At 40.1% G+C, this 26,516-nt stretch overlaps 1 protein-coding gene across 5 annotated transcripts in view; it reads right to left on the minus strand.

Annotated features, from left to right (window-relative positions):
- The window catches only part of DNM3 (dynamin 3), a 169,226-nt gene that overhangs the window by 51,072 nt on the left and 91,638 nt on the right, over nucleotides 1–26,516 (minus strand). For 3 of the 5 annotated variants that reach the window (XM_021545819.2, XM_077785251.1, XM_021545816.2), the window contains 3 exons: nucleotides 15,644–15,753; nucleotides 4,232–4,343; nucleotides 544–555 (listed from right to left, as the gene is read on the minus strand). In XM_021545819.2, coding sequence (XP_021401494.1) covers nucleotides 544–555; nucleotides 4,232–4,343; nucleotides 15,644–15,753 — 234 coding nt within the window. The remainder of the gene's footprint in view (nucleotides 1–543; nucleotides 556–4,231; nucleotides 4,344–15,643; nucleotides 15,754–26,516) is intronic. The other 2 variants (XM_021545820.2, XM_021545817.2) reach the window with 1 other exon arrangement.

A 26,516-nucleotide genomic window follows, 5' to 3' on the forward strand; every position in this document is an offset into this window, starting at 1 on the left:
TGCTGTCCAGCTGGAACACATCAAGGGTCTAGAAGCCAAGTCAAATGTTGACCCCACCCTCCTCCATCCATTTTAAGGCACCTTCAAAGCCAGTACACTGATCTAGTTCAGCTTAGCCAACAACGCCAGCAAATCTGTTATTTAAGACTTTAGTGCTGGGTTTTTATAACTGCCCATTAATACAAGCTTTGATGTATGGTCAAAAAACCCAGCTGTAATGAGTTTCATCAGACTGTAGTAACCTTTCCTCAGAAGGTCTTTATTACTATACCTTCATAATCTTTGGGCCCAATGCTTTTATAGTATCATTCTTACTGAACCTCCTTAAAAACAGCTCAGCAACATTTAACACTCTTTCCCCAAAATTAAAACAGCCAGTTATACTTTTTCTTGAAGACACTTGTGCACCCACATTTTTAATCACATTTTGCATGTTAAGAGCATGCAGGCAATAGCTGTGTGAACTGAAAGACAAAGTAATTTTCATGACAAAGTCCCTCAGACAGGATACAAAAGGATTTTGTAAAAGGACTGACAACTTACTTTGTTGCTCCCCTTTGCAGGATGCAGCACAGAAGAAAGAGGGGGAAAAAAGAAATATTAGTTATATTTATTTTACATGCATTCAGCCTAACTTGTACAGTTCTGGAAATGGCTCAAACCAAATGAGGAACTGAGTCAGGGAACATTCACTGAATCCTGCAGTCAGACTGCTTCCAGGGGAACACAGGACATTTGCAAAGGACTTAAATGTTCAGCAGAGCTGTTTTCCTCACTATACAAACATTCTGACCCAGTGCAAATCAGGAGCAGCTCCTGGGAAGTTGCTGGATACAAATAAATGGGAGAAGAAAATGAGGCCCGAAGTGATTGGGATGGGATGGGATGGGATGGGATGGGATGGGATGGGATGGGATGGGATGGGATGGGATGGGATGGGATGGGATGGGATGGCATGGCATGGCATGGCATGGCATGGGATGGCAGCCAGAGGGATTGTCATGTGTCGGTAACACTGAACTTCAGTATGCAAAGCAACCAGCTCGGCTGAGCATTCCACGACAGCCATTCCCTACAACTTGCCAGCTAATGGAAAGTTTCAAGATTCAAAGCATTTTAAAAAGCAAATATTGAATTTTTAGATTAGTAATAAAAATAAGGAGGAGATGGCATGGGGGAGGGCATGGGGGGAGAGCGAATGGGTGATGCTAACAAGGTAAAGTGTGCAGAGCAAGTTACGACAAACATCTGGGCTATTATTCTGGTTTAATTGTGAGTTTTGCCATGAGCTGGCATGAACAGTGTATATTATACATTGGGAAGCCAGCCAAAATAAACACCATCCTACACCAGTTGAGAAATACAGTCTGGAAAGGTTAGTCACAATGTTGTAGTCAATTTTTAACAAAAAAAAAGGAGGGGTTTGGATGCATCAGTCCAGAAAGTCAACAGCAAAGTCAGCTGGTAAATGGATATCCCATTTCAAAGTGAATTGGCCACAGGATGATTTATACCAAGCAAGCTGACTTGCATATGGGTTGGAAAAATAAAAACACTGATTCATTGCTATCTGGGTGGCTGTCAAAGCCCACAGCCTCACAAAGGCAAATGGAATGGGAAGGAGGTGACTTGGAAACTGCAAAAAATTCAGAGCAATGCTGAGGGTCGATCAGAAGTAATTCATGGGACAGTGAATATGGGAACACAGTCACCCTGTGCATCCCCGTGGACAGAGAGACATGGAAGACTAGCAAAATAAAGCAAGGAAATGGAGGAAGGGGGTGATATGTGGCCTTTAAAATATTAATGAGATTTGCTTAGGCAAAAAGAAAGATTATAAATCTAGAAGCTTGGACTTTAGCTTACAGGAATAAATGAGCAGCAGACACTCCATATTAGTGGTAGCAACTACTGAGCCCCATTAGCACTGTAATCAAACATTTGTATGTAGCACTACTAAAAAAAAAATCAACAGAAAAATGAATATTATTAGTTGAGAGATTTGCCCTTTATGAGAATTCAGAACACAGCTCTTTAATCAGTGCCAGATTCCTACTTTTCCTTTAGTTTTCATTTCTAAGCAGCAGTTCTTCTACTGCTGGTGCCAAAACACTGGATATTCAGAGTTCCCAGCTGTGCCTCACAGGTAAAAGAAAGTGAGAAGCTCCTGCTGAGACCTCTTTGCCTTTTTAACTCTGAGATCATGAAGCTGGGGGAAAGCACTGAAGTAAACTCAAGTTGTTGCCATTTCCTGGCAGTCCCTCTTACTTAAAAACATGGTCTCTGAATCTTTGAAGGAGAATAAAAGACTGGGGGGTGTCTCTAAAACAATTTTATATTGTCAGTGGAAGGTGTGAAACTGAGGAGCATGCACAGGATTTTGATGAAATGCTGCTCATTTTTATTTAGGATCCACTGGATCTTCTAATGTACCTGGGGCCTTGGGGATTTTCCTTTACAAAATTCAAAACCCTGAACAGTGGACTCACAGTCCTTCAGGAATAAAGTTTTGGAGGCCCAGCATAGCATGGGCATCTTTCCTGAACAGCTTGATAAACTACTGGGCTAATTTCAAACTACAGGCATTTGGAACAATAATATTTACTCTTTTTATAATGTAAAGATAATTCCAGCTCAAAGGAGAACTGTATTTTGACTCCTTTCTACTCCTTTCAAGGAAGTCTCTCATCTTGCATCTAAGACTCCTTTGACAGACCAACTTTAAACAAAACCAGGAAATTTTTGTAAACATATTTTGAATACCAAGTATTTTTAGGGAGAAGGGAGAGACAGGAAGACAGAAGAGAAGTTCAGAAATCAAACTAGTCTGTCTTGTTTAAGGATAAAGTACCAGATATGCCAATATGATAAAACCATCACAGAACACAAGATTAAACCAGAGGCAGCAGAAGTTTTTTGTGAAATCATCATTAAAACCTAAGCAAGAAAAAACCAAAGCAACACAATATTGGTCCAAGTAATTAATTAGGTAACCTCTCATAATAAATCCTCGTTACATGGCTTCTAATATTCTTAGCTAGGAACAGATCTAATGGAACAGGCAACATACAGAAAAGTCACCAACACTGTTTTACTTTTTAAAGGTAAAGTCTCAGATACCTGGTAGGTCTCCTGCTAAATGCATGCTTGTACTAGTCTCTAAAAAAACCATCATCATTACCATAGTCACTGTATATTTCTATAATAACTGGAGAATCCACTAGTATAAGAATTTTTTATTTATTTTTCATGGCAGTCTTGAAACTTTGTGTGAAGAGAAGAAGCTGAGCTTGTTTGCATGAATAGCTCCTGGAGGAGATGCAGACAGAATTGTACTGGAAGCCATGCAGGCATCACAACCATAAGGGAAGAAAAAGATAAAGAAGACAGCACAAGACCCTGGACTCCAGAAACCTGGCCTTCCCATGGAAAACAATCAGGAAGAAGAGCAAATTCCTCAGAATCAAAGCAGCATTTGTCAGAGCAGATGTTCCAATGCAGGCATCCAGCACTCACTGCAGAAAGGTGAGCTGTGCATTACAGAAGCTTTAAAGGCTTAAATGCCATGTAATTCTGCTAGTCAGCCTTCTCTTTGGCTACATCTCCTCAAACCTTCTCTTGAAAGAAAATATCAAGATATTTAGGTCTAAAAAATATTAAATAGTAGCTGGACATATTCTGTTTCCCAACTTTCTGTCATTTCTAATAAATGAATAGAGGCTTTTTTATTGTATCCTGTTCAATTTGCTCCACATGATGATTAGCTGAGTAAAACTGCCTTTGGAAAGGTTTAGCATGTGTTTCATACACAAAGAATGATGCAGTGAATAAGTAAAATAAATATACATGATTGCCTCGAATGCTTCTGTCAGTTCTGTAATCCAGAGCTTGAGGGAATAAACTCTTCAAAGCACATCTTTACCTTAGAAAACATTAACAGAAACAAGGAAGCTCAGGAAATCCCAAATTGCTCAATGCTTTTACTACACGGATCCAATGAAAAACATGTTGGAAGGTTTGGTTTGTGGTTGGTTGGGTTTTTACAATGAGGTTTGACGCACAAATTGGTCTTAAAATATTTCATTATGAATATTTTAAAATTACCACAGTACAATGAAAAGGCTGCTCTTTGCTGAGGTATCTGCAGACACTGTGTTTTCCCAGATGATACAGTTGTTTTTTTTGACTCAAACAGAGCAGCTACTGGCAAACCAGTGAGCTTTTAACTTACTGAGGATTTATCAGGATAGACACCGGCTCGTAGCAGAGATGCCTTCCAGCTATCCACCTCCTCTTGGGAGTCACAGGCTAGCTCAAGGAAACGGTAATCCTTGTAAACATTCCTAGAACAAAGAGCACCACACTGTAAAACTAACATTTTACTACTCTCTATCATGCACACAGCATTTAAAATTAAAAATCATTTGGGATCAGAAATTACTTGGTAATTGTCGTGGACAACAGACTTTATGGGACAGGTTCTTGTTCAATAATTACATGGAGTACTTAAAAATATCTTAGAATGCTACAGCGCAACTCTGTGCTCAGCTAAAAGCACCGTGAAAACTACTTAAAATCAATTTTCCTGCTTTTGCTAAAACAAAGCACTTTTAGGGGAAAAAAGGGTGTTGTGATGAAGAGGACAAACACGTAAGACATGCCAACATAACAGCACAGCTTGTGATGGATTGCTGCTGTAACCAATAAATACCAAATCATCACTGATGCAATTTCTTCCCACGTTAAATCCTTTCAGTCCAGTTTATACCCTTTTCAGTTTTTAGACATCATCAGTAAAAGAGGAAAAAACCAGCAATGATAATCAAGATATTTTTAAATAAACAAAACAAACCTCAGATGTCTCTCATCATAGTAAGAAAACTGGGACATATTTAAATAAAACCTCTTACAGGTGAGATAAATACAGGGAATTACTTAATGGAAGAAAAGAGAAAGGAGGAAAAAATACATCTGTAGGAAGGTGGTACTTGTAAATTCTTCAATAAACAGAACAGATTTTCCCCTTACAGTTTAGCCATTAGTTTCTAAATTCCAATTCTATACACAGACCAGACCACTGTAAATTGGTCAGCCAACAGTCTTTTTAGGAAAGGCCATGAGCTTAGCTGAAAAGGGTTAGGAAACCACATTTTGCTAGATCTTAGCAGTTGCACAAGGATCAATCTTCCATCCCGACCAGGCTGTTTTCTCCCCTTAGCAAGCTGTGGAGGAGAGGGGTTGATGGAGATTGCTTCACTCTCAGTGACAAGGGGCCCTTTGGTTTAATTGTGTAACTACAGAGGTCATTTCTCCCACGTATTCTGAGAGGGAAAAAACCTGAATTCACTCTAGAACAAGGAAATAAAGCTATTACTGTCACTGCCTAGACAAATTTCTTTAGCTTTCAGGGACTGGTGGGATTTCACTGCCACACTGCTGGAACACAACTGACTTGATGTAATTCCCACTCACAGAAGTGATTCTCTCTTAACCAACAATGGCACCAGGCAGCTCACAGCCTTGCTTTTTAGGGGCAGTCTCAGGAAACAGGTTAAAAAAGGTTAAAAAAGTGTAATTGAACCTGGGCATGAAGCAGCCATGACACCATAATCATTAAATTGTCACTAATGAAACCACAGTACAACAACCAGAGCACACCCACTCCGAAGGGAGCAAAATCAGGTATTTTTTAGCAGGCTCTCAGGTTGAATTCAAAACTGCAAAAAAATAAAGGACATACTCAGAATTAATTCCTTAGGCTGGTCACTCAATTCTTATCAAATTTAAAGGCTAAATCTGCAGCACCAGGGTTGTACTACTCCCTTCAAAACCCCAGGCTGGATATGCCACCAGGGCATTTCCTTCCCACAGAAATCAGCCCCAAAGTTTACAAAGAGGCACTAACAGGCATGATAGCACAGTTTAGCCAAAGTCACTGACAGGATGAACAACTGAAAGCTCTGTGGATGCCTTTATTGATCAAGAAATTTAAAATTAATCCTTTTTCTTCCCTGACTCCAAAAGTATTAATCCTCTCTTAAAGTAAATAATAGCCTGGATGACCTTATCAGATGCTGTTACTTTAAATTGAGTGAACAACTGAATTTTATTAAATTTGCAATATTGTGGAAGTCCAAGTCAGCATTTACTGAACAAAACAAAGAAGTCAATTAAAAAAAATAAAAAAAAAAGAGAAGCATAATGACATTGCCAGAGAAAAAACACTTTAATTTATTGTTAAGAGAAACTTTTACTGAGATAAGCTTTTCTGGCTAAGATAATGAAGCAGCTAAAACTTTGCAGTACTAGGAAGCTGAAATGGTAAAAGGGTATTCTCAGCAAAGATGACTAAAAATAACAATAGAGCAAATAAAGGCTGTAAAACATAGTGATAGGGAAGTTCCAAAAACACTTATCTGCAAGAGCAAAACAACATGACACCAGCTTGTGAAAACATTTTTTCAGGCCTGTCATGTTATATATTACACTTTTTGGCATTTTGTGGCTTTCTCCAAGCAGCGTGGCTGTGTGAGCAGGGATTTCAGTCAGGCACTCTGAACACATGGGAGCTGACAGTCCTGCATTCTGTCTGTGTGCCAGGACTTCTCCTGGGGCTGGGGACACCTCATGGCCCAGCAGCTGATGTCTCCACATGTCCCAGGCCCTTCTTTCTCCCTGTAGGATCTGAGAGCTCTTTTTTGTGCAGCTCATTCTATTCCACTGCCACTGCAAAGACACAGCACGTGTGAGGGACTGAAGGATGCACACCCTGAGTGCTCCCAGGGATGGCCCTGCAGGGCAGGTGAGGGATGCTTGTCTCCCCAGCTGCCTGCCTTGCTGCTAGACTACCCCTGCCTGTCTTTCTCCCAGAAAGGCCAACAAGCATAGGAACTTTTCAAAGGAAAAAAAAACCAAAGTAACTTCTTTCAGTAACTTCTGAAAAGAGTGTCCTTTTCCTGTTACCACTGGATTCTTACAAAAACACATTAACATGTTTTACTCATTAGGAATCCACTGGCGTCTCATGGAAAGCTGTAAAAACGTTCTTGAAAACAATTCAGATTTTCTGTTTTCTTCTCTCTTCCACTTCTTAAAATTGCTGAAGACATCAGCACAGCACCAGTTACTACTCAAGCCTCACCTATGTTCTCCATATGGAATACTGTTCTCATCCTCATCTCCATAGCAGCTAAATGGGATGTTAGATATGAAAGACTATGACACAATAAAGGATACCAGGAAGGATGAACTCTCAACAATACCTATCTTGTGGATATTCAGGCATCTGTAAATCTAAGGGACGACAGAAACAAGACAGATACAGAAAATGGGAACATGCCTACAAGTACCATCTGTAAGTAGTATTTCCCTTGAACATTTAACATTTCTTAAATGTGAACACATAATTGAGGAAACTGCAAAGCATCTACCACATCTACCTACTCCACTTCCTCCTGGAGTCTCATCACTGTAATTGAAATATCATGCATAGTTCATGAAAATGTAACTATAGTGACATTACTGGAAATCAACATAATACTGATAATACTGCCTTTTTTTCCCAGAGTGAAAAATACAAAAGGCTACCATTTGTTATCTGCAGATTTTATTGTACTCTAGATAAATAAACCTCAACTTGCAACTGCATTTCCACTGAAATACAACATAATTGCTTATAAGGATGAACATACAATTGGACTAAAAGCATAATTTCCAGTTCTGGGAGGTTCTACACTCAGGACATGCCTTCTTTAGGCCCAGCCCATCACCTCAAAGTCAGCCACCCACCTGGGACTTTGCTTACCCTACAGCTTCTTCACTTTATTTTTATCTTGATTTCTTGATTCATTTCCCCTATATATTTCAGGGCCTAATACAGAAGTGTCCATTGGTGTTTCCTGAACTCCTCCCATCATGAAAGAATCCTAACTGGACTGGATTAAGGTATTTGAAAGTGCCCAAGAGGAAAGTGAGAAATGCCAGATAAGTTTGAAGACTGAGCCAGCTGTGAGTTCCTGAGCTTTCCCTTGCACCCACCCTGAAGCCTGGGCTGTCAGCACTGCCCAGGGAAGGCCTGACTGCCTGTGAACCAAATCTCTGCACTCCAGGAGCAGGGAGTGAATGCCACACTGAAAATCACCCAGAAACAACAGCCCTTGCAGCACCAGTGGCTTTCTCTCCATGGTGGCTGCACATCAGAACGTGCTGAGCACATCCACTGCTGGATGGACTGTACCTCTTGCTATTTCTTAATACTAAAATAAGGTTAAATATTTATCTCCAACAAGCCTAGAAAATTTTGAAGGGCAACTACTGCAGGCACATTACAAACCTAGTTAACGTGTGTATATGTCTCCATGTGCTTGGAGAGCTTTTAGGTTGAGTTGGATCTGGATTTCTCTAGCCAAAGCTGTACTAGATATGCATAAAGTTTATTTTCATAGAGAGAAAATACAAACCACAATTAATTAAAAATGCATTTATTCTTGCCAATGTAGAAGGAGACAGAACAACCACTACACAGCAAGAATACTAGTGACATTTTTTAGAACTGGACTTATAAACTACTTTAATCCTCCAAAGAACACAAACCTGTATTTAGCTTCAGCAGTCACACTGACACAAGTGAAGCTACTCACAGACTGAAAGATAAAGGAATATCTTCTTTTTCAGGGATTTCAAAGTGATTTTTTGTAAACATGTCCTCTCTATTAGGATGGAAGCAGAACTAAACATTAGAAATCTAGAACTACATGCAAATTGGTCCCATTTTATTCCATGAAAAACACAAAAGATTTAATTCTTATGTATTTCTCGCTTGATTGAAATTGAAAACATACAGAATATGGGTTTAATGAATAGTCACCTAAAATGAAAAGGGGAGAAAATAACATAATCCAGACACTCCAGCTACTGGGAACAGTAATCCTGGATGAAATTGTATGTTTTCTATCTATTTAACCTGCAACTCCACTGTGCATACTCTGCATATTCAAATTTAGTCTTTATCTGTGATTTTGGACACCTGTAATTGCACAATGGCTGGTTTGAGCATATGCACTTTTTTTTTTTTTTTTTTTCAAATAAAAAAGCTCTACCAGAAGCTCTGTAAATCATATATTTTGAAGAAACAAAAATGGCCATCTGCTCTGAGTTAACAGCAATGACTAACATTTTCTATCAAGGCATACCATTTCAGATCACTCCAATGTGAATGCTAATTAAAATTAATTACACATGGCTCTGAAGATTCTTTTTTTCTTAATATCCAGAAAAGCCAATGAGACAATCTCTGAGACAATGTCATGAAATAATAGCACTTAAGGATTTTGCCATCTGTGTCATGTGAGTGCTCTCCCAAAAGCATATGAATCTTTTCAAGTACACACACCCAAAACACACAGAAACCCCCACAACTTTCAGGTGCAAATGAACAGAAGATGTGCTGCTCAGTACATAGGCCAGCCTTGGCAATGAAGCATCTCGAGTCCTATATGTAACCCAGAACAGAAATGCAGCCAAAACTAACACCACACAGGCCAAAATCCACAGTAGTAACAGTGACTGCCACTAAAATATTCCATCAGTCTCTGGAGGAGAAGGTTTGATGCCTTTGGAGGGAGGGATGGAAGCCTGGCCTGGAATCTGCCTCGGGGCCACACAGACACAAAAGCTGTCCCCAGCTGTCAATACCTGCACCATATTCTCTCTTATATGTCATGCAAAAAATATTTGTCAATAATGACAAAAAAGAACATATTCCAGAAAAAAAACAACCAAGCTTTTTTTTCTTTTTCCCTTTTTTTTTTTTTTTTTTTTTTTAATAAGGGAAAGCTGTTGGCAGTAAAGGCTAGCTATTCCTTGGGTTTGCATATTTTTTCTTAAATATTGTACTCTCCAGCATTTTAGGAGTTTGTTTAGAAATGTTAGCAGCTTTTTTTTCTGGATTAAATTTATAGGGCTTTTTAATTAAACAGATTCTCTTCTATTTCCAACAGAGAGGGCTCTGAATAGCTTACAGTCCAGCTCTTCCTGGGGCTTAGCTTTCTGAGTAATTCAAAAACAGTAACTAAACATACATCTCATTTTAGGCTTTCTCCTTTAGCCTGGCTTCTATCCAACACCTCCTCTGACCCGGTCTCCTTTCACTAGTTCCCTTTATTTTGGCTCAGGCCCAATTTCCCTCATATATGGATAGAAGTTAACCAGTTGCTGCCCATGGCCAGAAATTCAGTACTTATAGTTCTAGTACCTTTGGAATCCCAGAAACAACTTGTGCTCCATCCACTTCTAGAGCAACACACAGCCAACAACATCCATCCAAAACAGGCAGTGACACCTCTCACTGAGTAGACACTGTGTCATTTCCTGGGTCCTACCAGACACCACAACTCCCCGTGCAATATGATTCCTGACAGACAGAGTGTACTCAGGAGTCAGTAACTACAATTCCTCATCTGGCAGTTCTATTTTCAGTCCTATTGTATGCCCTCAAAATGGCCTTTTGCTCGCTCTCGTCTGGACATTAATCTGTCTGTCAGATTAAAGATCTGTTTTTACAGACAGGCAGCTCTGGAGCAGGGATGGCAGATTCTGTCCCACTGCTTCATGACTACTGAGGGCCATTTTGCTCTCAGGAACCCATTCTTGTGAAAGCAAAAGGAACAGTTCTGTGCTTTGCACTTGCTTCTCACACCCCCGTATCACACAGAACCGTAGAGGTGAGGAAAGCAACACCATTACTCAGTTTCATCTGGGTCCTGGTGATGCCTCAGCTTTTAGCTTTTCTATTTTTCAGATTCTGTGATGCTTTAGCATGTGGGTCTGGGCTTCACATTAGGGGATGGTGAGCTCTCTGCACGGAGCAGGGAGACAAAACAATTCCTGCTCTAGCTGGGGACCAAGGACAAATGATCCAAATCTCAGGTCCAAGAGCACAAACAACGTGGGCTGGAGAGAGAAAAACAAGCAGGATGGGACTTCACGGGCTAAAGCTGGAATTGGACAATGAACTCCAATATGCAAATGGACCAGAACTTATAAAAGTGAGAGATCCTGTGACCGGTTGTCCATTTTGTGACCATTTTGGTTCATCTTGGGTGCAGCCCTGGCTGGGCTCTTGTGCTGCCCAAGATGGATCCACTGAGGCCCTTTAATAAATCCCTAATTTATTCTTTAACTCTGTCTACTCTTGTTCTAGGTCAGCCTTCACAAGGCATCACTGATTGGGAAGGAAAAGACACAGAGAACTGATGGCCTCTTCCTCTGCAAGGAAGGGAGAATTTCACACATTGGTTCTGCTCTTTTGGTTCCAAAGAAAGGAATGAGTCTGAAGAGGAGCAGAGGAAGGCTGCTGATCAGGGACTCTCCACCAGATAACCCTTCCTCACTCTGTGGTTACTACTCCCACTATTAGTAGGGAAGGCTTGAAAATTCACCGACTTAAGAAACACTTTAGCCTACTTCCATTTATAACCTCCAAAATCTATACCTAGTAGAATCCCTACTCCTATAAAAGAGAATTCATCTCTCCAGAGCTGGAGAAGAGGTGGAAAGAAACTTGTTCTCTGCTTCTAGCAAATGAAGACAGTTTTTTTTACTCAGCAACATTTCTTTAATTAAAAGAGAAGTTGCATGTAAATGGAGTTGTAATACTGTAATACAACAATTTATTGACCAGTAAATCAGGAAAAAAGTATAACTACACTACTGCAAAGAGTGCAGTAGTGTAATTGTAAAGAGATTACTTCAGAACAACAGAAAATCTGTCAAAATAGCACCATGTGGATCAACAGGAGAAGATCATGAGAACTAAAGACTGCTTGCCCTTCTCAGGGGAGATGGAGAGGTAGGACTTGCACAGATCCTTAAGGGAGGCACATTTAAGACTACAGTTCTTGTCCAAAATACCCAGTACTTGGGTAACAGAAAAAGCACTAAGAAGTGAATAATTTTTACAAGAAATACGTGAAGAATAAGTCAAGTATTTGGAATTAAATCCTGTAAGGACAGTAAACTTTCTGTGATGGACAGAATTTGGTTTTTTTGTTCTTGAGCTCTGAACAACAGTCTCAGCCACTCAGCAATGAGAACATGACAAATTAATCTACTGCATGTGAGCTGAGATGATGACAAAATCCTCTCTTCTCCATTCTCAGCTCTGCCTAGAAAGTCAGTGGCTACATCTACACAGATTCACAGTAAGCTCTACAGCAGTACTGCAAACATTCGTTCTTCTCCTATAGCATAATTTTAAAATACTCAATATATTTTATCTCTTTTTTCAGTCTAAAAAAAACCAGACTTGCCACGAGTTTCCTGTGGAGAAGATGGTTAACACAAACAGCACTCACTTGACAGCTTTAGGTTAGACACACATTGCCTGAACCCCCAGCTCAACTTCAGTTACTAAAGCCAGGCTCGTGCAGATGGACACGGACAAAACTGATCCAGGAATCACAGGGCACTCACTTCAATTTACTTTGTTTTAATATCTAGTACTCCTAAGGTAAGGAAACTAGAGGAGTCCATTGCAGAGGTTATCCATAGTGTCTATAAATTAAGTAGATGGCCCACTCAAAAACTTTAAATGTATTACTTACTTTGCAGAAAAACAAACCTAACCTCCCTGTTAAGTAATACTGTAACTATTTCAGGCAAAGTTTTCTTTTTCCCACTCTCACCTTTTTTTGTTTCTTTGGTTTTTATTTTTTGGGGTTTTTTTTAAGATTTAATTAGAAAGTAACATGAAAATAATTTAATTATTTCACAACACAGCCTTTTCATAAACACACAATTATGTTCATTTCATGAGAATTTATCTTCACTGTGAAATCAATCGTCACAGTCTCCATTTACTCTACATTACCAAGTCACATTTGATTCCTGTCAGAGAACTGTTGACTTCTGCAGTAAATCAAAATGACAGATACTGTTAGTTTCCTTCTCCGTCTATCCCCCAGTCTCAGCTAACTCAAGATGGTTTTTCCTGCTATGCAGTGAAATGAGTATTTTCCTGGTAACTATATTTCAGAGCTGGAAAGGTTTTCATAAATGGAAAAAATGCAGTGCATAATCCAGGAAACTATTGAAATGTACAGTATCAGAAACATATGGCTGGAGCAAATACCTATGCAGTGAGGGGCTGGGAATGAAAAAGAGAGCAAGCTTATTAAAATTCTTCTCCTTAAGGGTTTTTGCTTGAAAATGAAAATAATTTAATTGAACATTAAGAAAGATTTCATAGTCAAGGAAAAACATGCTGCAGATTACGGGGAGAGGGAAAAAGAGATACGGAATAGTCTCCATGTTATCATGGAAGCTGGAACAGATGATTTTTTCTTTGTTCTTTAACGATCTACATCTTAAATAGCAAAATGGTTCCATAAGCAGAACCCTCAGTAGGCAGACTTCGAAGCTGAATTTCTTTCTCAGTTGCTAAGGTTTTTTTAATTAAAAAGAACAACAACTCCACCACCCCCCAACAAAAAAAAAAAAAAAAAAAGCCAACCAGAGACTAAGTTAATTTTTACACGATCTTTGAAAAGCAAGACATACTCACACACACACCAGAAACCAGGATTCAACAGATTACCACAAAGAAAAACAACAATAAGAATTCTTATTTCAATGTATCTTTATCAAGTCCCTCTTTCAGTTTCCTTAAGAATGTGGGATAGGGGATAGACTCCCAGCCAGATCACTCTACTCGAGAACCAATATTCCTGTTTTTGTTGACACATCTATGAATTCAGGATTCAGTGGAAAGTGATACTAATCTTGTTTTGAACAATTTGTGCCAGGAGGCAGATTTTTAGAAATATCAAAAATCAGCTGGTTTACAGTAACAGAGAAACTGCTGTTTTGATTAGAATTCAATAAATATTTCTTCAAAAACAACTTCTGCCTCCCCTAAAGCTGCAAGACTGACTCCATGATCTGCCTCTCCCAAGGCAAAGGTATTTTGTGGTCTTACTGCTGTGCTGTCATGTCTTAACATGCCCATGTGGGTGTAAGGATGTTTTTAGAGCAGCTTGCAGAGGTTGCAGGGTCTACTTGGAGCCCAAAGAGGCAGGGCTATTACAGACATGGCAAACATTTTAGACATCTGATTTTGAAATCCTTGATGTCTAGTATGGATGAAGATCAAGGGAAAATGTCAATGTCCAGCTATATAGCACCTAAATAAATCCCAAACTTGCCAATGGAAAATGCTTCTCTTGCATTTTCACAGCAGTTCAATGATTAATATTTATGATTATGATAATATTCAAAGCTGTTAGTTGAACCAAAGGAGAAACAATGAGTTAAATTAACAAATATCTCATGGAAGTAACCTATTATGTACAGTTGCTATCAAGCCACCAGGACAAAGTTACCTTTCTTGATGGATCCACACATATCTACAGCAAGAATAATCAAATTCCATTCATTTCCAGCATCCGAAGATCATTTATGTTTTCAAGAACATGAAAAGCTTTTCAAAGCTTTTTTCTGTGCTCCAGAAACACAAGTGGTCAAGCATTTGAAATGTTACTCCCAGCTAGTATGTGTGTGACATGCTTTCAAAGGGCATCTCCTGGCAGCCCTTGCAGACACAGGCAGAGCCTTTCTGAGCTAGTTCAGACTGAGACCAACATTGTGTCCTCACATTTCTGGGGTCAGCAGAAACTGGACAGCCCAGAAATCCTGTGCTGTGCTTCTGCTTTGCAGGAGGGAGAGGCACTCCTTGCTTCTAAGATTCTGGCCAGACTGGGAGCAAAGACAGCTGCCTCTGCAGAGAGCCACATCCAGCCCTCATCATCTTGAGTATCGGAAGGTAATGCCAAGCTTTAGTGAGGTGAGGGAGAATCAGGTGTGAAGGAATTTAGCAGAAAAGGGAAACAGGGATATTGATCTATGCTACATTTGCCTGAAAAAAAACTTACAGAAATTGTCCCTTATCTGCTAAAATGCAATTCCCCTGAGACAGCTACAAATGCAACTCTCCTCCTCAGGTAAAAAAAATAAAAATTACACATCACTTTTATGTCTTTTGTAACATTTAAGGAAACTAAGCTGGCTGTGCATCAGGAGTAGCTTCCATAGAGCACCCGCACTACTTAAAACAGCGAAGAGTCTGAGAGGAAAAGTGTGGGGCAAAAACTAAAAGGTAAAAATTTTATTAATTAAAGAAGTAGAGGAATCTAATTTTTCTCCATTCAACAGTGTTTAAACCCAAACAAACAATCAAATGAGTCCCAAGATTACTGACAGGCAAGATTTTCCACTGGAGAAAGTGAAAAGCAATGACACTTTCGTGATTTACACAAGTTGAATCTGGTCACAAGGTACAGAAGTCATGAATGTTTTGGTAAGCCTAGGTGACTGCCAAATAAAACAAAAATAGGATCAGGAGATGATTATTCAGCCATAAGGAAGGACTGGCTGACTCATCATGGAGCTGTTTCACCCCACGAGTGGTCTGGAGGACACCAACCTCTCATCCCATGGTTATGCAACAGCAAAGCAGCAGATAAATCAAGAATATCACGACCTTGTGTACTTAAATTGGTAGAAACAGCAGAAGTGCACTCACAGTTATTAAAATGCTCAGCTAGATACCATTTGATATAAGTATCTGCAGAATAGCACATTTTCTTACCTCTGCTCTGTGTTAAACAATGCAAAGATGTGTTTGCTGGACATGAAACTCTTTTCAACATCTCGCACTTTCAAGTTGTCCAAAGGCAGCATGTATTTCTTCTCTTTTTCCTAGGGGAAAAAAAAGATTAAAACAACACTGTGTGAGAAGAAGCCTGATGTCAGCAAGATCTGTTGAGTTGGTAATGACCCTGGTACATTTGTTATCATAAGGAAATACCCAAATTTAAATGTCTGCTTATCTTTCATAGACCTACCTGCAAGAGAAATAAAACCTCAGTTTCAGTTCTGTTTTTCACTGACCTTTTAAAAACATTTCCTAATAAAAAAAATTCACCTCAAACACATAAACATCTACATTTGTTATTTTTCATTCCTCTGAATTCTAAAAAGGCAAGGGTCAGACTTCACTAAAATAAAAGTGTCTGATCAAAAAAGAACTCTTCTATGTGTGCACAGCAAGTGAAATAACTGGTGGCATAAATTAATCTCTACTTTGTTGCTATTATTAATTATTTAAGCATGGCATTCAGTAAACCCACACATAAACTTTCATTCTGCCAGTGAAAAAATACAAAACCCATACAAATCAATCAAAATAATACCATGTACAAACAAAATCAGACCCTAATCTAACCAGTTTATTTCTCCAAATAGGAATGAGTTATTCACTCTTGCTGTGGTGAAGTCCTTTGCAATTTCACCACAACCCTCATTTACAGCACAATCACTGCAATTTCACCTTTTTCCAAGTTTCTTCCTTCACTTCCAATTAAGAATTAGCAATACTCCCAAGGTAATTTATTATGTCAGAACAAAAAGAACCCTGAGATTATTAGCTATTTTCAATTGTGTTAAACTTCTTTAAGTGCTTGCCCTGATGGATAAACTGAAGCTAACCTCTCCAGTTTGCTTTGCAAACACACCTGATGTTAAATAGAAGGATCCAAAGACAAGAGGCCATCCTCAAAGCTCTCATTCTGGGCTTGCACATCATGACAGCACTGCTCACAGGTTATTAACACAGCACAGTTTAACAGCTTCTAAAAGCCATTAAGGTACTGTTAAGGCTGGTGCCACTATGGCAGCAATGGAGTGCAGAGAGCCTTTATGCCCTGGAATTCTCCCAGTGGATATAAATGGGTTTCCATGACTTTGACTACCCCTACAGAACTTCAATAAATCACCAAAGTTGGAGAGATTAAATTCATTTAGAGTCCCTTATCAGGCAGCATGAAGCAAGGCTGACTGGTCTCTGCCCAGCCAGCACCAGTACCAGCTCTGAAGTCCAGCACCACTGCATTTCCTGAAGTATTCTGGGCTGGGACATCACTCCTGGGGGTTGGCTCAGGAAGAAATATGCATGGGACAACAGTTTATTGTATGCCAGAAAACAGGATAAATGGACAAACCAAACTAGGACTCAGTCTTTGTGAGTGTTTCCCAGAATACACCAAGCAACTCTCAGTGCACAGAACTGGAAGATGTCCTGGCTGGGCTGAACGTGTGCTCTGTGAGGGCAGATGCAATTCATCTTGGCTGAGCTTCAGCAGATTGCAAAACTAAGCTGGATGAGAAAGGCCCTAAGAGTGAAACTATAAAAATACCACGACATGGCCAACAAAGGTTCACTTTCCTAGACAGCCTCCTAGCAGGCCTCAGGAGAGGAAAAAGCAGATTTCAAAAGCCCTTCTGGAAAAGCACAGTTTCTCTTGTTGTTGAATACAAAGGTTATCAAATTCTGTATATTACATAAAAAGTATCTGATGGCTGTTGAAGCTGCCTCTATCTTAACCACCCTAGAAATGATTCCTTACAAAAGAAGATACAGTGGTATATTCTTCACTCCCTCATGTAACATCTGCTCCCATGAAGGAGTCTAGTTCTGTGCCACTCTGTAGCTGTTTATCACAGCTCAGAGCTATATTCTGCTTCCAGAATCCGTACGGTCTGAAGCCTTGGGGATCTCCCAGGAGGGACTGTATACTACCATCCACTCTGTGAGAATTATCACTGAGACAAATTAAGCCATGTAAATTCATAATTTATCAATTAAAAAATAATGGTAAATAACATTAAAGATTTTGTAAACATTTATGTGTGGAAATTAGAAGTACCTATCCTCTAGTATCATGGTAATTTATTATGGAACACTCAAGCCAAACAACTATACAAATACTGATTTGTATTCATATGACCTCTTTTGCTATTATAAATTTATGTCCTCACTAGTATATTACATAAAAGGATAACAGTGTATTAGCTCTGCTGCCATGACAAAGGGACACACTTGAAAAATATTCTAGCATATATTAAACCTTGTATCAAGAGCAAATATTTTCTTTTTCAGCTGAAAGGGGGACTGCAAGGCAATATAAGATATTTTGTATTCTATTTCAAAAACTTAAGGCAGGTTATATATATTAAAAAATCTTTTGGGAAGAAATGTTTCCTTTGGGCAGATATATTCCAACATAGCTAAGAAAAAAACTACAAGGTAAGTTTAAGTTTTTTAAACTTATGTTTCAGTATTACAGAATAGACTTATCATGATTTACTATTCAATTACTGAAAATTTAAGATGTTTCTGATGAGGTGTTTCTTCTGACAGACGTTATTTACTGACAAATCAAGCAACCACAGAGGAATAAAAATAGAAACTGATGAAAAAACCATACCAAGAATCTGATTGTCTAAACAAAAATTCCACAAGAGGGAAAGTTATATAAATGTTTGATGCCAAACTGTGAGAAAGTGTTTCTTCTGCGCCACCAGGAAAAAGGAAATGCCTACTGAAGGCTAAGAAGTGGTTGGTATTTATTTACATGGCCTCCTACCCACATGCTGAGACAGGGCAGTTTCCAAGAAAGGGAAATCACAGGGTGCCTGTGCTTGAGGCAAACAGAGTCACACAGGAGAGATCAGAGCTAAATACTGCTTGATTCCAGGAGAAAAGTATTATTGTGACATTAAAGTGTGTCACCAAAACTCACTGCAAATTTTTTTCCCTCCAAAGCGGGAGAAAATATACAGAAATGGAGAACGAGCTAATTGAACTGCAGATGAGCCCAACATTTCAGCCTAAGGTCAATTAATATTATGTTATGGTAGGGCAAAAAAAGCTGCGGCCAGGACTGTTTGTGCATGTTTCCCATCCTGAGAAGCTGACAGCATAAGAAACAGGGAATGCATGAAGCCTGGGAGGAATGGGGCTAGGCACACTTTGACGAGTGACTACATGCACATAACTGTGGGTCCAGTTTGTCCCCCTCAGCATTTGTTCTTTTTTATTTATAGATTTTTATTTTTATAAAGGGGCAGAGAACTTCAGCGTGACATGAGGGGAAAAACCAGCACATGCTGATCACACGTAGAGACTTCGCCTCTCTTTTTCCAGAGCAGAGTAGAAGAAGGAAAAAGTGGGAGGTAGAATGGCCCATTCCTGGGCCTGTGACATGAAAAAAATTCCCCATGCTCCACCTTAGAAAAACAAACAAACCTGCTGGCCTGGGGAGGCCTTCCCAGCCTGGAGACGATGTTTCACCACTCGTGGGCATAAGTAGCACTCACATCCTTAATGGACCAGCTCTGTTCTCCGACAGGCAAGGGAGCTGCCAGGAACTGACAGCATGATGTAAATATGCCATATTACAACTGCCCCTTCCTTCTGCACTGTTTAAATGGACTAAAAATAAATACTGCTCAAGTCCAAAATGGCACAAGGGATACAAACAATACAACAGCAGCTCCCCTTCCCCCCAGCAGGGTCTCAGCCAGCACTTCCAGGCTAATGAACTCCACTGCATTTTCAGCCAGGGGCAGGAACCACTTCAGAAAGCGTTCTGTGCTTTTGGAACTTTCAGGCTCAGTCAAAACAGCAAAAGAAACCTTGGACACGTCGCCAGCAAACTGGATGATAAGAGGAACAGAACTCCCTTGCTTCAAAGACAGAGATGGTTAAGTGACTTCAGCTTCTTCCAGCTATCAAAGGTGGCTCTTCTGTCACTTCAGGCTGGCTAAGGCATAGCAGCAGCACAGGCTCTTTTCCACAAGAGAACAGAATTCCAGTTTATGCAGCACAGTTCAAGCACACAGTGCTCAGGTTCTGAAATGCAGGATGGAGTCAAGCATTGGCCCAATTGCACTTTCAGCTACCTCAAGAGAATTGAGCTGGTTTGCCCACCACTTCCCAATGCCTTATAGAACACCAGCTTTGAAATGGAGGGTCATGACACCAACCAAAACCTGCCTATGTGGAGACCTCAAGCTCAAAGAAATCAAGCTCCCAGGTGGAAGCACAGGCCAAACTGGAAAAGTTGGACAAAGGCTGGTTTACAGCAGGAATCATTCTCTGCATCAGCTGAGAGCACAAATCTCTGGAGTATTTACTTTGCACCGAGAGCAAATGTAGATATCCACAAAATGCCTCTGCCATTAGTATGAGGCATTAACAAGTATTACGCATTGATTAGACAAAATAGTAAACTGCTTTAACATCATAAACTGAGGACGAACAGCTTTGAAATAAAGCTGGGAACAGCAGATAAAAAACTTACCATTTCTGCCTCTGGACTAGATTTCCAGACCGACCCTGTACTGCTCTCTGGATTTGTTTCTGCATTCATACTCAGGAATAATAGTTACCTGACTCACAGGCATCATGCTCAACCTTCTTTCTGCCAGAGCCAGTGATGGCAGGGCATCATTAAATATCCTTCAATCAGGGCTCTCAAGCCAAACAACTACTTGACAAAGCAGTTAAGCAGCAGAGGCAGAAAACAGTCCCAAAACAAAGATATTGTACAGTACTGTACTATTTTATATGGCCAGAGCAGTTTACACATTCTACAGAGACACGAGAAGCAGTGGCTTGTGAACCTGCTGAGCCAGAGTGATCCTTATTAAAGAAGAGAAATAACTGAAGTGTAAGGAACTGCTGGTGGTCTGTGCCTGTGTACTCCCAAAAAGGAAAGGCTCAGCCTTGTTTACACCTCAGAACTCTGGCTGCCAGTGCCAACAGCCTACACTGTGGCATCTGATGAAAGTGAAAACTATTAAGATGCCTCATAGAAACCTTTATAGTATTCAAATCAATATCCAAGAGTTTACCATATTCTGACTTTAAATACACCCAAGAGAATTTTCCTGTGTTTCTTTTTCAGTTTATATTTCTCTCTCAGTTGACAAAGCCACACAACATCTTCACAATGGTCTCTGCTTCACCACACTTGGCTTTAAAGCATACTTTGAAAAATGAAGCATGAGATTCTCAGATGCTACTGCAACATTCTGAAGAAAAATGAAGCAAGTTATTTTATTACAGAATACTTAGCAGTGTGGGATTCGGGCCTGAGCATGCTCCTGGGCACAGATGTAGAAAACAATTCTAACACATCTATAAAATGAAGAAGGAGCTGCTTTACCAGAAAAACAATGCGTACCTAAATATTTTAACATTTTTATGAAAAGCACTGCAAAAGAATACTTAATAAGTTGCAGATGAGAACATGTTTCTTCCATCTATGCACTTCTCCCCTCCAGTATTCTAGAGTCAACTCCAAATTGAAAATCCCATGACAAAAATGTGACAAGGGCCCAGGCTGATCAGCTGGGCTGTTAAATGACCAGAGCACAAATATCAGTTCTTATATTCCTTCTTACAAGGCTTTATCTATATTCACCATGGTCAAAATATTGAGTTTCTTATAAAAATCAAAGCTGAAAATGTCAAACCTGAAACTGTAGCTGAAAGAAAGATCTCATGATAGAACCAAGCTATTTCAGATTTCAGTTATTATCTTTCTATATTTTACATTTGTACTACTTTTTTTCAGGCAGTTATGCATACTTCTGGCAATTGCAATTTTTTCTCAATCTTTTGGCATTTTTTTCCACAACGCATTATTAAAATAATTTAAGAGCCTTGTTATATCTCTGGTGTTCCTTTAGAATTCAGTTATGGGACTAAATGATGCTAATGGTAAATCAGTCCTTAGACTGGCCTAATCGTTCATTTTACAGAGTGTCACTCATTTCTACAGTGGTTTTCTCTCGTAAGAACCAGCATTGTATTTGTTTCTGCACTTTTCTTTTGCCCAAATTTTTTCAGGAATAGAAACACAAGAGTTTGCAACTCTACATTTGAAATACTTCAATAAGAAATGGTCACTGGTTCTTCCTTGAAAGCAGTTTTCTATCCTGCCACATTTCAAGACTTCCCAGAAGGACATGAGGATAGGGTGTCTCTACATCTTTATTTTGCAGGACAGGTTTTCAGGGAGCTGAAGCTGCAGTTTGAATTCCAACAGCACATCCCAGAGGAGAACATCACAACCCCCCTGCTCAGAGTCAGGCAGCCCCAGATTCCTCCTTCTCCTTGCCTGGAAGAGAGGATGGGCACAGAATCCTTTGGGAGAGCTGTGCTGAGCAGCCAAGCTGACAAACCTGCTGTGGCTGGCTAATTCTATGGGGCTGCTGCCTGCACATCTTTCCCCCATTTCCCTCAGTAATGAGGGGGGCTGTCTAGGCATCCCATTGCAGAGTCTGAATAGCTGTCTTAAATAAAAAATAATATTAAAAAAGGAAATCTAGTAATTCCACTGGTACTCCCCTCTGCCTTTACATAATCAGTGCATCAAATGCAAGGGGAATAGTTTCTGGAGTATATAACAAATTCAATGTTAAGTTTGCCCCTCTCCAAAAGAGGTGTTTATTATCACAAGTGAAGGGCTGGTCTTTCACTGCTCTGTGCTGTCAGTAAAAGGATCAATCTGAGAAAGGGCCTGATGAAGAGGAAATCTCTGTTTAGCTCCTATTAGTTAGGATCTTGAAAGGTCATTTTGAATTTGGGAAATCTTGTCTGGGAAAGAAGCCAGCAATTCCTCTGAACTGATGTTGGCATTTAAAACTGAGAGAAAGCCCCGACTGATGAGCCAGTGACACTCTGGAAAAATTCTGCTGGATATGCCAAGTGACTGGTCCAAAGGTAGAGGGGGATAAATGGATCCTCTGACCTTTTTATCCCTTGTTGTGAAGTCTGCTTAGGACAGCTTGTTTTTCTCTGCTGGTGCTCAAGTTTTTGTTTTTCACTCCTCACCTCTGCAGACCATCCAACAACCACAGTGGTTTGTGGGAGCAGTAGTGCAGGATGAAGGAGCAGGGTCTGTTAGATCAGGCTTCTCAGTTGGCAATCTGCATTAAAAAATTTCATTATCACACACACGTGTGTGTATAGAAAAACACTGTGTTTTTTTATATATATGTGTATACATACTTTTTTTTTTATTTACAGAAAAAACATAATGCTTGAACACTCTTCTCTTTGAATTGAAGTGTAGCTCAGATTTCAGTCTTGGAAAGGTGATGGTCTGGGTGTATGAACCTCTCTAGTTCTAATGATATCTTGCATTAGGAATACTAAGATAATATGGAAAAAAAACCAGGAAGTTGCACTGTATTTTCAGCTTCCCCAATGCCCTTAACTTGAAGATAAAAAGAGAATCTTTCATTTATAAGCCTCCTGAAATTCCATGGTAGGCAACTGAAGTAGATGCACCTTTGATTAGGTACCTTTCTGTCTGCTGGAAAAGCGTTTCCTAAAACTCCTTTGTCTTTTTATCTATTTCAGCTTCTATAAAGTGAACCCTAGAAAAGCTCAAACTCAGGAAGCCACCAGAGACCTTGCCCTGGGTACCAACTGAATTATCTCCAGAGACCCCACAGCCTTTGTATATGCAGAAAAAAGATCTTTCCTGCAAGATGTAAAATGATAAATCTGCAATTACATAATTCTGTAAAAAACATTAAGCAGGGTTTTCCTGAGGCAATGCATCTGTCTCTGCAGGACTCCTAAACATGCAACATAATGCACACACACAAATTAGCTCATGGCATTTATGCTGCTCTACTTGCTTGTTATCATTAAAAGCTTTCAGACAGCAATCAGTTTCACTGGTGTGGAGATTACTGCAAAATGCATTAAGAAGTTCACGCCTGTGGCAATGGTCATTGAAAATATTTTGGAAAGCATCCCAGAAGTATAAGACTTTTTCCAGGCATCCGAGAGAAACTCTGCTGCTGTGACAGGGCTTCTGGTGTCAAGACTTCTCCCCCAGCACCCCTCCTCTTTAGTTTTTGGGTTTTTTTTAATAGCAGCAGTTTTTGAAAGGTACATTTCTGCTTTTTCTTCTTTCTTCTCTCTTTTTTTTTTTTTTTTTTTTAATGGAGCCAAGATACTTGGGTCATGGAAAACATTAACTTCTGAGACAACTGTCTGAAGCTATCTCCTTCCTTGCTCCACATCATATGTATAAATATACTCTGGCTTATCAATTTCATCAAAGAAAAACTGTTGAATTGTAACACGACTGACAAAAATCACCCGATTACCCTATCTCAACAACATATTTGTTTTGTCTTTTTTTTCTTTTGCAAAATAAGTAACCCTGGGATGTTCCTATAACTAACAAAGAAAACTGAGTACACCATAACCACAAAGCACAATTTCTACTTCATATCAAAAATATTACTTTCAAATGCTAAGTCACAAAATGCCATCAAATCTTCAAGGAAAGGTTTGAGATGTGTCTCAGAATTTGACAAAAGATATTCTAAAATAATTGGAATGATGTGCAGCAAAACCTGTAGCTCTCTGTCCTTGGAAACCAATATTAGATTGAAATCTCCTTAGAAATATTCATCAGGAATGTTCCCATGAAGCTGTTCCAGAGTGAAGCACTCCTGAAGCTCAAAGCCAAAGCTGCTCCTCAAATTGACCTTAAGTTTTCTGTGTTCTCAAACCCTCCTCAGCCAGAAGCCACCTCTCAATGTCCATCACCTGTCCCAGTAAGTACTGGAATGTGAGTGGGGATTGACTCAACTCAACAAAAGAACCTGACAAACAGGGGCACAGGAATGTGGAAAAAAAGGTTAGTAGAACATCCAAGAAATTTTTCAAATTATCCAGTGTCAAGGTTCTCTGGTTCAACTTGAGGCCATTTCCTCTTGTCTTGCTGGTTGTCTGGAGAAGAGACTGACCCCACCTGCCTACAGCCTCCTTTCACACAGTTACAGAGAGCAATAAGGTAATCTCTGAACCTCCTTTTCTGCAGGCTGAGCCACCCCAGATCCCTCAGCCTCTCCTTATACGATTTGTGCTCCTTCACCATCTTTGTTGCCCTTCTCTGCACTGGCTCCATCAATGTTACTGCCATCAAAAAAAAAGTGACTGCAAGGTGCCAGGCAGTGCTGGTCTCCTCCTCACCCCGACCACCAGGAGTGTGTGCAGAGGGGAGTGTGTGCAGGAGAGCTGCCAAATACGATGGCTGTCAGTCTGCAGATGCTGCAGATTAACTGCAAATGTTCAAATGTTACTCCTTCCTGGTAACTGCATGTTAGTTTGTCACAGGCAGAAGTGTGTTCTATGAAGGACACTGGACACATTGCAAATCATTTTGATTGTGCTGATCAGCTGTTCCTTGCAGCATAATACAGGAAGCAGAGGGCCTGTTGCAGCATCACCCCAAGGGAAAGTAAGCACACCTTAAAGACACACCTGAAACAGGAACAAACTCCACTGCCCTGGCCATGTGCTCCCTTCAAACAGCCTGGCAGGTACTGAATTCAGGCAGATGGCTCAGCAGGAGGTAGCACACTTTGGGGAAGCACACAGCAACACCTCTAGAAGGATAGAGACATCTTTACACTGAAATAACCACAGACTGTTCAAGTGCTGTCACTGCCTTTCATGGGGTGGTGGACCATGGGTTATTTATTGACAGATCACCTTTGTCAGCTTCATCCAAGCCCACCCTTGTGCCCTTGCTGAATCACAGTGAAGGATAACACCCCTAACACCAAAGCCTTAAAGCCTGGCCATCCTTGGCAGGCACAGAGCAGGCTATGCCATGTCCAGGACAGATCATTCAAAGCCATCTTTGCAGACAGCTTGAGCAGAAAAAGGCAAACAAATACTCTGCAAGCACAAACTCACAGTAATGCCTTAAATTTTAGCTTTTGTATTTTTCAGATTAGTAGTGCTTTAGTGTATAACTCTAAAATTCCATAGCCTGTCAGCTACTGTTGTCCCATTTTATTCAGACAAAAAATAATTCTCTCTAGGCTTGAAACTCAAGGACACCTTACTGTCTGAGGCCCCAAAATATGTAAGCAACAGCAAAGTGGGAGGGAAAATTTTGAGTAAAAGACTTCATTACCTCAAGATGCAATTGGTGGATTAACCCCTGATATGTAAATGGACCAAACTTATAATTGTCTGAAAAACTCATGACCATCATCCATTCTGGGTGTAGCCTCTGTGAGGCTCCTGCACTCCCCAAGGTGTGCCTACTGAAAATCTTTCAATAAATACCTACTTTATTTTCTAACTCGGTCTAGCCAGCCTCTCCAAGGCATCAACAGCATATCCTCAGCCATAGGGGATCAGTTTGTCAGAGGCAACAGGCAGAGGTTTGTGCTGAGGCAGATCATGTACTGTCACAGCCAAGAGCTGGGAACAAAGCTGGACTGAGCACTGCGAGGGGCACGGGGGAAGTGGGGTGCTGAAGTCAGGAGACAACATCTGTGATGCTTCTGGCTGCCAAATTCGCTCTTAGCAAAGCAGCAACAAGCTCTCAGCCAGCCAGAGCCTCCATCATCATCGCTGTGAGTGACAAGCACGACTGGGCAAGGAGAGTGTTTCTCAAGAGTATCAGCACCTGGGAGGAGGCATTTCCCTTGCTTTTGCATGGGGGATGAAGTCTTCAGTAACTGCCGGATTTAAGAATCTGCTTTGGCTATCCCAAAATAAAAACTTTACTAATAATTCAAAAGTATTTTTAATTGTTTTTCTACTTTTCTCCATATCTCTTCCAATC

Source organism: Lonchura striata, chromosome 9 (genome assembly GCF_046129695.1).
Source record: "Lonchura striata isolate bLonStr1 chromosome 9, bLonStr1.mat, whole genome shotgun sequence".
Lineage (NCBI taxonomy): Eukaryota > Metazoa > Chordata > Aves > Passeriformes > Estrildidae > Lonchura > Lonchura striata.